The 11,503-nt window shown below is 43.2% G+C and overlaps 1 protein-coding gene across 1 annotated transcript; it reads left to right on the top strand.

Moving 5' to 3' along the window:
- The first annotated feature begins 7,043 nt into the window (after positions 1-7,043).
- On the top strand, positions 7,044-7,811 carry LOC147887488 (uncharacterized). Its single transcript, XM_087394320.1, has one exon. It carries the CDS (start codon positions 7,044-7,046, stop codon positions 7,809-7,811), a length of 768 nt encoding a protein of 255 aa, XP_087250446.1.
- Positions 7,812-11,503: the final 3,692 nt, after the last annotated feature.

The following is an 11,503-nucleotide window of genomic DNA, read 5'->3' as shown; positions in this document are numbered from 1 at the left end:
AAGGTGCTTATGCCATTTCAGCACACAAATGAAGCATGGATGCAGTAGGGATGATCCATAGGAAGACATACCACTTTTCCAAGATGCACAGAGTGGTGACTATCCAAATTATCTATGAAAATGGGCACGCATAGTATCCGTTGCACTTTTAGATATGCATAATCATATAACTCAGGAGAGTCATGCATGGTCCATAATAAAATGCCCCATAACGTTGCATCTCTTTCGCCAATGGGGCCTAACACTTGAATACCATACCATGAAGCTTGAAACTCATCCATCAGTAGTGCAAGATACATGTCCATGTTCTTCAACTTGTGCTCGCTTGGAACTATTTGTGCTAGCATGAGATGTCCCTTCTTTATAATAAGCCACACAAGAACATTGTATCTTACAACTATCAGTGGCTGGGTTAGTATCCAAGGGTATTAACACCATCCATAGCCATTCCAAGACGTAAATCACAAAATAGTCCAAGAACTAGGAATGCATGCATTGCGCTAACCTCTAATGGGTTAAAATGTTGGAGTTTGTTTGTGCAATGTGTAGGACCCAAGAGAGTGCAAAAAGGACCCAAGATTGGGGAGAAAAGCACAAAAAGCAGGTCCCACAAGGCTCTTAAGGATGGACAAGGGGGCACCGCTTTAAAAGAGGGCTCACAAGACTAAAAAGGCGCCTAAAGCCTCCAATTTAGGAAGGAAAGCCTGAAAGCTTGGCTTTTATGTAAAAGTAGCTTTTAGAAATCCATAATTTGGTCCAATGAAGCACAATAAAACATGTGTTTTAGCCTAGGTACAATAGCCGTAGTGTCTTATCCCCTTGTATATCTTGCTTATATCGAGGTGCTCATGTTGTAGACAAACTATGGCATGCTCATATGCACCCCTCCTATAAAGAATACAATCATTTGGGCAAGCATGGATGGAGTTGTAGTTATATCCCATGCTACGAGAATTTTATTTTCTTCCTTCTTAGAGGGACTGTGTTACCCTTTGGAAGCAATGTATGAAGCAACCTACACAAAAACACAAATGCCCTATTAGGTCTATATTACCCTTTGGAAGCAATGTGTAAAATAATCTACGTAGAAATGCAAACGTCAAATTGGGAGCAAATCTTTTATTGCAATAAAAAAGTTTACTTTTTGGAAAATAGAGGTGACACTTATGTCAGACCATGCATAGGTACCATGTAGATTCAATATGAGAATAATTGGTACAAGATGAGATGTGTTGGATCTTGCGGATGACATTGTATATGCCTCACCTCTTAATGAAACCTCCTCAGATTCATGGAGTGTCATTCTAATTGCTCTTCATTCTTCGAGAAGATCCTCTTCTTCATGTTCATTCCTTGGATCTATGTCAAAGCATGCATTTAGCATTTTTTGCATCGCATTGTCTCACTCTTGTGTAGAAATACATTCATGTTTGTGAGCTCTCCTCATGCTTTTTCTTCTCTTTGCTTGTGCATCTTTTAGCAAACCTTGATAGTTTCGATTCAATTTCCACATGACAAAGTGTTCACAAGCCATCCTCATGCCATCTCAAGACCTATGTGCCTCCGTTCTCCTACAATCCTTAGTTTCCTCCTCTCCAACCCTTGCCTCTCATTTTGCCACTCTCCTCTTCACTCTAATCTCTTCATCCTATAGCCTCCGCTCTCCTCCTATCTCTTTCCTTAGCCACTTCACTCCTCTCCGTGTTATGACCATGACTTGCTTTACAAGGGTGATAGGGTCTTGATGCTCTTGTACATGATTTTAGCTTCTATGTATGATGTTCAATTGTTAACACAAGTACTCGAATCAATCCTCTCCAAATAGGCCTTCTTGTTCTATGTCATTGTTGTGATATTAATTCATCGTACTTCCATTATGTTCTATTGCTATGCCTTGTGTCACTATGTATACCCGGTTTTGGTTAAGAATCGATGAAGAGATTGCCATTATCCTTGTAAAAGGGATTTTTTGAATGAAATTAAGGTGAATTTTTATGGGGGGAAGTCATTGGTTATAATATGTTGAACATGTGGACATAATTGGCAAGCATGTCTCCAAGCATAAGAATGGATTAAGTGTTGGAGATCAGGAGGAGAGAGTGGAGTGCACAAGAGAGGTAGCTAGCTATACATGATAGAATACACACTATAAACATGACTATATACCTTAAGGTTAGGGTTAGGGTTAGGGTTGGGTTTTGGGTTTAATTCTATTCCCCATATGCTACGGTGCAATTTATACCATCTTTAAAATCACCTCTTAAAGAGTTGTGAACTTGTCTCTTGGAAATAAAACTTATGGGCAATATTGGAATTTACCTATGAGGGGAAGTCAATATGTTGAACACGTGGGCATAATTGGCAAGCATATCTACAAGCATAATAATGGATTAAGAGTTGGAGATTAGGAGGAGAGAGTGGAGTGCACAAGATAGGTAGCTAGATATACACGGCTCATCACAAACATGAATATATACCTTAATTTTAGGGTTAGCGCTAGGTTTTGGGTTTTACCCTATTCCATATATGCTATGGTGCAATTAATACCATCTTTAAAATCCCCTCTTAAAAGGTCAAGAACTTGTCTCTTGGAAATAAAACTTATGGCCAATATTGGCATCCACCTATGGGGGGAAGTCATTGGTTATGATATGTTGAACATGTGGGCATAACTGGCAAGCATATCTACAATAATAAGAATGGATTAAGTGTTGGAGATCTAGAGAAGAGAGTGGAGTGCACAAGTTGAGGCATATGAGGTGCCAAATGTTGATGTCATGGCTCTGTAATCTCGGATCCAACCACTAATTTGCATCATGTATGGACTGTATATGACAACCATAATCACATGCTGGAACATTGAGGTTCCCTAAGTTGCTACACTAGGGAAAGACTAAATTGATGCATCAATGACCTAATGTTGTGGAATGATATGCTAATTAGAAATGGTGGTGATCACTAGATCCAAGAGTGATGCAGTGCAAGATAATTGACCTGGTGCTATAGTGTCTTGAGATTGATCTAATGATCTAAACTAGTGGTGAAAACTGAGCCCATGGTCATGACTCATAGGTGAAAACATCAATGATGGGTGCTAGAATGGAATTACGTTGCACCAAGGCATCCATCTCCACATGCTACTAGAGATGTGAGAGCCTCATATTGAAAACTTACCTATTGTAAATTTTCATGGTCATTGACAAACCCTTACTAAGTATTTGTTTCGTTTGATGTGGCAATAGATGGACTCAGATCCATGCATAAATTTGATGGTTGTACATCACTAAAATCAATTTGTGCTAATGTAGATGAAAGTGCCTTGTGATGAGGGCTTACATTCAAATTTGCATAATAAAAGAAAGTGACTTTATCCATGCTAGCTTATGATAAAAATTTATGGCTTTATCCATGCTAACATATGATAAACCTACATCCAATCCCTAAAGGCCATTAATCCGAGTCACATTATAAACTAGTACATACCTTTAGCAATGAAAGGTCGAAGGATGCACTTCATGAAATCCAGACAGATGCCATATTATCTCAATAGGGATCAATGGAAGACGTTAGCAATTAGAGTCTGCAGATTCAAAGCGGTAGTCGATCAGCACTACCACATACATTTGACGAATGTTCTGCTCCAATCTGTGTTGCCATACGAGCAAGAAGCGGTGCTCACAGAGGCACATTGTGGAGTGGCAGGTGGTCACTTTGCAAGAGCAATTATGGCCAAGAAGGTGCTACAAGCATGGTTGTGGTGGCCGACACTACAAAAAGATGCTTGTCGATTCGCACTACGGTGCAATCTATGTCAACGACTGGGACACCGTTCAGACCGGGACCGCATGCCGATGCAATGAATTCTTCCTTTGGGCCCTTTCCAAAAGTGGGGATTGGACTTCATGGGTCCATTCAAGCCTGCAACTACATGGGCCTAGAATTGCTATGTGTTGGGCAGCGATAGATTATTGCACCAAGTGGGTGGAAACCAAGGCATTGCGAGACAACACTGCATGCTCTACAACCATGTGTTTATACAAAGATGTGTTCTGTTAGTTCAGTTATCCAATTGAGCTGGTTAGAGACATAGCAAAGCATTTTGTGGTGCAAGTGAAGGAAATGAAAACTTTCTATATGGTCGCTCACAAAAAATCATCGTCTTACTACCTGCAAGCAATCAAATGGCCAAGCGGAGTCTTCCAGCAAGTAGTTAAAGCGGATTACCACGTTATTGGTGAATAGTCATCGCACGGATTGGGATGAGAAGATCCTTTTTGCAGTCTGGGCATATTGCACATCATTCAAAGTCGCATTCAGTTTGACACTGTTCAAATTGGCATTTGGGATGTAGGCCATTACACACATGGAATAAGTTGTGCCAAGCCTCCACATTATGGTTGAAGATAGGAGGCTACCGTAGGAGTCCATGGAATTATGACTCGATGTTCTAGAGCAGTTGGAGGAAGAGAGAATGGAGAGCTATAGCTTGACTCAGGTAGTTCAAGCTCAAAGGAAGAGACAAGTAGATTCCAATTCTAGAAGGAGTATCCCGAAGGAATATCTATTGTATGAGAGGAGCGCTTACAAAGAAGAGAGTGAGAGATGTTGCCTCTGCCTCCACGGGATCCACAGAGATGATTCATGCAGTCGATGTTCTCAATGCATAAGTTGCACAAACTAGTGCATATATATATTGTGTGTGATAGATATGCAAGGATATCCGCTCTGTCCATACATGGATTGTCATTGCCCCTCGGTTTTATCAAGGAGGAAGTTATGTAAAAAAGACCAGACAAATAAGAAATCTACTTGTTGGCTTGTGTTCGATTATTGTATCAAGCTCTGAGCCACAGGTCTCTTGCAGTTAGTGTCCGAAGCAGTGTTGTCGGCACCTGTGCCTCCACCGGTCTCTTCTCAGCTGACTTCCAGAGAAGTCATGATGTAGCAGTAGACATTCGGAGCACTCATGGCAACACCTCTAGAGAGCGATGCGGATACCCAGCCCCAATTTAGCAACGATAACCAACCTGGCAAGAACAATAGCATTGAATGAAGTTACCAATGCCCTTTCGGTAACAAGTCTAGTGAGTACTCTTGCGGGGATTTCTAGCACTAGATCATTGACAAGAAGTGCAGGTGGGTTTGGCTCGTCGTCCCTCCATCAGTGGCAAGAGCGGATCTTGAGCATTTCAGTGCCCTAGACCAGTGTGGTCCCTATGCCAACAGAAGGAGCAACTGCAGTGTCAATGCAACTGGTATGCTCACTTCCATTACAACAACAAGCACTATTCATCACTGCGGGCGGCCAACCATTGACGACGATGGATCCATGAACCTTGTGACCAAAGTCATCGCTTGCCTAGTTGGAGGCATGTGGACACTACCTGATTTAGCTCTCGTGGTAGTGGATAGCTCATCAAGTCAAAGGGGTGCAACTGGAGGAGTTGTAGAAAGAAAACAAGGACTTGCAGACGTAGACCACAACACTCCACCAATAGCTGGCGTAGGTCTAGCAGAATGAAGCTCGGCTTCACACACTTGAAGAGCAGCAGGTCTGGAATGCAGAGTAGTCTGTGGAGCAGGTCTGCACTCTACATGAAGGGAGCCTCTACAACACCTTTGCGGAGTTTTAGAGCAGACGGACGTTAGACGCACTAGCTCATTTCCTAGAAACAGTTCTCGAGACAGTGGCTGTCAATATGGAGTAGCTATATGACTTGCTGGTCATGCACCAGGATGAGATCCGGCAAAAGTGGGATGTCTAGATCGCATGGTGGCAATGTGCAGTGGTTTCGGAGACATGCCGGAGCATCATTTCAAGACTCCCCCCTCCAGATGTAGGTGGCGGTGTGGGCAGGTTCTCCGGTGTGGGTGCAGGTTATGAAGACAACCACAACGGGTCAAACTCCTACTGTCACCGAGTCATAGCAGCAAGGCATCATAGGGAGTGGCGGCCACATTGCAGACAAAGGCAAGGCATAAAAGATGATTTGGTGGAATCATGGGAAGCCTGTTATAATGCCCTTGCGGAGTCACGAGTCTGTGCACTTAGAGCATAGATAGCCCAAGTCACGAGCGCCTCAAGGAGAAAATGTGCTAACTATGTTTTTGGCTGGAGTGCACTGCACACTCCTTTGCACTGACCCTACCACCTCGATCTCCTTTGTGGAAGGATGTTGATCGGTTTTTGGATGTGCACTATATGGAGCGACACATGCCACTTCTGTTGGATATATTGATGTTTAGGGGACACACTTATGGACATTGTCATGTGGTGTGTGTGTGCCAGTGTGCTAGTGCTTGTGTAGGACATGGTGTGAGTGCTAATGAGCACCATGGTAGGTGTGTCAGGTGACTTATCAGCAGTTAGGTGTCACCTATGTTAGTGTGATTGAGGTAAATTAGGGACGTGGTGGTCAGGTCGATGGAGGACTTGGGGGGGTTACTGATGGAGATAATCAAGGAGATAATCATGGATCTGGAGCCACCTACTCAGGGACATTCCACTATATGTAACTCTACTCATGAATGAAAACATACTTGCTATTGCCCTCATTTTCTCGCTTGCTCTTGCTCATGCTCAAATTCTAACATGGTATCAGAGCTAGCTTACAAGACTCCATGAGCCTAGTCTAGAATTCTACCTCTAGGACCCTAGATTCTCCTAGATTCCTCAAGATTCTTCTTAGCATTCTTGCCTGCAATGCCTCAGTCACTTAGCTGCCATTTGCTGCATCTACCTATGTGAAACTTGCCCGTAATTCTTTCTCTGTCATAGTTTTCGACGATGTGTGGGAGCTAGACGTTACGGCAAGGTTCACGAGACTGTCGAGGAACAACTGCAAATTGCAGGTGACTACCAGAATTGAATCGATGCATTCCATCGGTGAAGCTGATAAGGTGGAGATCACAGAGAAGGAGGTTAAGGAGTGCTGCTGATGCTAAATGCCCGATTTCCAGCTGATCAAATCGGCACAGACATATGGCATACATATATTTTTGTTGACGGTGGGGTCTCAAAGGTCTAGCAATGACATATGTGGATGGCAGCTTCTTGCGAAACTGCGTGCCGGATGGCCTTTCTCATCATTCTTTTGGTGGCAATAGCGATTGCATGTTTGACCTTAGCCTACATACCTTTGATTGTGTTGGCTGTTCTGGCATCAATTCTTACGACTGGGGGTGGCTACTTGTTCGGCCCACCTATTGGGTTCCTTGCAGATTCAATCGGAGCTACACTAGGAGCAACTATAACTTTTCTTGTGGTGGGCAGAAGGATTGGAAGGCCGCTAGTGACTGCAAAGCTGAAGGATTACCCAGAGTTTGAAGTTGTATCTCTCGCTATTCAGTGGTCTACATTCAAGTTTGTACTTTTACTCCGTTTGGTACCAATTGTACCCTTCAACCTATTGAATTATTTACTCTCAATTACACCTGTTGGTGTTGGGAAGTACATGCTCAGATCTTGGATTGGCATGATGCCAATAACTTTTGCGCTTGTATATGTGGGAACTACTATCAAGGATATATCTGATATTACACATCATTGGGGTTATTTTACTACTTTTGAATGGGTTCTTCCAACAATCAAACTGGCAGCTTCTGAATATGGACAAGGTGCATTAAAGAGCGTGGAGAAGGGCAAAGAGCAAAAGAGTTACGCAAGGAGCTACATCAATATTGATATGCTTGTGCTCTCGGAAACTACAGAGAAAAGGATGACTTCACCAACATTGAAGAAATGCAAAGGTGTTGCAAAGACCTCTATCATGGAGGATTTCATCCAGGGGGGCATTGACCCTACCACCTAGTTTTATGTTGTGTGTTTGAGTCAATAATGTGCTGTGCCATCCATCCTAAAATGATATGTTATTTCCATTTTAGTTAGTCACGTTTGCTTGCTTTGAGTCATATGTCCTATGGTGATACCCAAAGACACATATTCCAGGTGGACTCTCTTGTTGTAAACTGAGATAACCATATTTGGAGTGAGGCCATGGTTGAGCTAGGGCATCCACATGTGCCCTACTGCCAATGCAACCTGAGTGAGACATGAAGGGCTACTGCCAGGGTAGAAGGTCATCAATTTAAGGGGGGGTGTTGGATAAATTGATGTTTAGGGGACACATTTATGGACATGGTCATGTGGTGTGTGTGTGCCAGTGTGCTAGTGCTTGTGTAGGACATGGTGTGAGTGCTAGTGAGCACCATGGTAGGTGTGTCAAGTGACTCATCAATTAGGTATCACCTATGTTGGTGTGATTGAGATAAGTTAGGGACTTGGTGGTCAGGATGATGGAGGACTTGGGGGGGTTACTGATGGAGACAATCAGGGAGATAATCATGGATCTGGAGCCACCTACTCAGGGGCATTCCACTTTATGTAACTCTACTCATGAATGAAATCATACCTACTATTGCCCTCATTTTCTCGCTTGCTCTTGCTCATGCTCAAATTCTAACAATTTCCCACACTTCTAGATGCACCCACTCTTTGGCCACATGAATTCAAATGCCTGACATCGCTTCAAGAAAGACAAGATCTCAATTTGCCACCCAGAGCAGTCATTCGGGGGCAACTTCTTCAAGAGCAATGGACTGTTCTAGTTTAGGTAGACCTAACATAGAGGATGGACTGCTCCAGTTCAGGTAGACCCAACACAGAGGAACTCGATGCAGCGATTGGTGGACATGGAAGAGACACGCATTCAAGAGCGAGCCAATGATGATGCAATCAATGAGAAGGTGCATGGGGTTCTGATGGTGCAGAATCAAGTCATACCGGTGGTGTTTCTTCAAGTCAGTGATAGATGCATCGCTGAGAGAAGAAGAATCCCAAAAGGTTAGGCCTACAAGTGGAGACAGTACATCTACCACTTTTTTTGCCATAGTGGGGTATCGGGATTAAAGAGTGCCGATCCTAAAGCAATCATCAGAAGGAAAGTACTTTCTTATTTGGTAAATGAACGTACTTTCTTATTTGGGGATGGATCAAGTTGTGGCCTATGGATCAATCGGACGTCTACTTGCACAAGTTTTTTGCCTTGGCATAGGCCAAAATGATAGTAATGCATGTTGCACTGCATTAATTTGACTTCTATCAGACTCAGTTGTCAGTGAAGATTCACACAGTCCATTGTGAGTGCCATGTGTTAAGGCATTAATAGCCTATAGGGTTAGCATAGATTCCAAGGGGTGCAAGTGGCCGCAACCCTTCAGTCCAACGGTTGCAAGCGAACACATTGTACATCCACAAGATCAAGTGTCTCTTGTATATTCTTGGATTTGGATGATACTGTATCTTCATTCCTTTTATCTAGCATACTCTGTATCGTGTGTGTGAGTATGCACGTTGATCTTCTTTTCGTAGCACCTGTAGCTTAGGGCGCTACAAGTCTCTTGATGAGATTTGGATCCATGGAAGTACAAGGGACTATTGAACCCTATTCTTAACCCTAGTAGCAACAAGTAACCAAGCACTTTGGCTAGCCTAACAAGCAACCAAGTGACAATCATCACCAACTAGTAGGATTCCAAATGGCAAGGACAATCACTGTGATGCCAACAAGTAGAAGGTCCAATTAGAGTTAGCAGTCTAGAGAGGTTCCTGTGTAGGAATTAGAAAGGTGGATGATAGAGCCATGTTGGGGCAAGAGGCTCCAACGAGGAAAGAACAAACGTAAGAATCTCAATGCACTAATCAAGATGGACATGAGACTAGAAGGAAGGAGAAGAGTGATAATCATGTTACTCATTGTTTTGCATGAATCGTTAATGTGTGTATATATAGCAAGATAATGCCCCTTCATGCCCCCACATGCATGCACCCCTTGGCACCACACATACACACCCCATACACATGGCACTCACGGTGGAATGTGTGAATGCACAATGCGCATGAGTACAAGTTAGATGCCAAATGTGCATGTGCAAAGAGGACAGAGCCGAGGTAGAGGACCTATAAGTGCATAAGTGAAAATGTTTCCATACAAGAACCATGGGATGCCACACATTTGAAGAAGCCTCAACTAGTACATCAATGTAGTTCTTGCTTTATCTTCACATGATAGTACCTGCATCAAACTGCAAATCTTCTTCCACAAAGTCACCTCTTTGCCACAATGAATTGGACTCTCGGTGTAGGCACTCCATTCAAGCTTTGCTACTGCAGTATGTCCCTCATCACTACATCGACTTCATCCAATTCGCTAGCTTTCCCTTAGAGAAGACCATTGTTTTGCAAGAAACACCATCGATCAACCAACGGCAAGGGTAAATCCAAAAAGTAGTCTTCAAAGAAGAAGCGCCAGGATAGTAATGAGGAGTCTGATGAAAACAGTTCGGTAAAAAGTTCACCTGATGATAGTAGTGATGAATCAGAGGTAGAAGAGGGAAAAAACCCAAGACCTCGAAAGGAGGAAAAGGGAGTTCTGTGGCATCCAAAATTCACTCAGCGGGACATCCAAATGAGGATCTTTAGTGTGATCACTACAAGAATCCGGGCACTTTGCAATGGAGTGCGCTTTGAACCAGAACTGATGTGCGATCTATCTAACCAAAACACACACAATGGAGCAGTGTCACTATAATGGACATGGCCTGCAAGCACATGGCTAAATTCAATTCTCAATGCCTTCAGCCACCGTGGATCTTGGAGCGGCATATGTGCATGAGGTTGGGACTGTGGAAGCCTAGGAAAAACCTCCCGCTAGAGGCGGATCAATAAAAAATCATATTTGCCACCACAAAATGGGAAGTTTATGCTTCCAAGGTGATGCTCTTTGGCCTCACCAATGATCCTACAGCTTCCAAATATTAAATATCATGGTGGTGGTCTTAGGATCTAGGGTAATTCTTCCAAGGTGATGCTCTTCGGCCTCACCAATGCTCCCGCAACTTCCAAAGACTAATGATCACGGTGGTGGTCTTAAGATCTAGGGTAATTCTTGGGCTTATCTCATTAGAGAGTCCTTGAAGAGGTGATCCACCCCACAAACTGAGCATAACATAGAATTCAGGTTAGTATAGCGGATGTCCCAAGTAGGGGTTGGTTGTCCTTACAAGGGAAAGTCCTTAATGAGGTGAGATCCTTTGCATTTATAATAAGCTATTGGCTGGTTTGTTGTTTCTTTATAAGGACACTCGCTAGCTTGGTGTCCACCTTGATAATTATAGCATTGAATGGCTAGCTTGTGGTTCATGGTGGTTGTATCCTTTGCTCATTGCATGGTGGGGGCAATTTGATAAACTGTAATATATTGTTTGTCTCATATAATATAGTGGCTTATCTAGCCAAACTATACAGAGAACTCTCATATTGCAAGGAATCGAGTGCCAGAATGGCATAGTTGATGTCCTCTCACTCACTAGGTGGCTCCTCAATATTCACCTGACGTATAGGTGTAATCTTTGGTGGTGGGGGTTGAGGACCTAAGACAGGTGGTGGCAATGGGAGCTTTTGAGCCCTAGGCAGTGGCCCTTGATTGGCTATGGGATCTCCCTA

This window comes from Dipteris shenzhenensis, chromosome 23 (genome assembly GCF_047967505.1).
Source record: "Dipteris shenzhenensis isolate YYH24624 ecotype China chromosome 23, Dip_SZ_1.0, whole genome shotgun sequence".
Taxonomy (NCBI): domain Eukaryota; kingdom Viridiplantae; phylum Streptophyta; class Polypodiopsida; order Gleicheniales; family Dipteridaceae; genus Dipteris; species Dipteris shenzhenensis.
Note: the sequence above shows the minus strand (reverse complement) of the source record. Positions and strands in the feature narration are given on the sequence as shown.

Bases quoted from the DNA above. Each gene is read 5' to 3' on its own strand.
- LOC147887488 (XM_087394320.1), top strand. From the start codon at position 7,044: ATGGCAGCTTCTTGCGAAACTGCGTGCCGGATGGCCTTTCTCATCATT.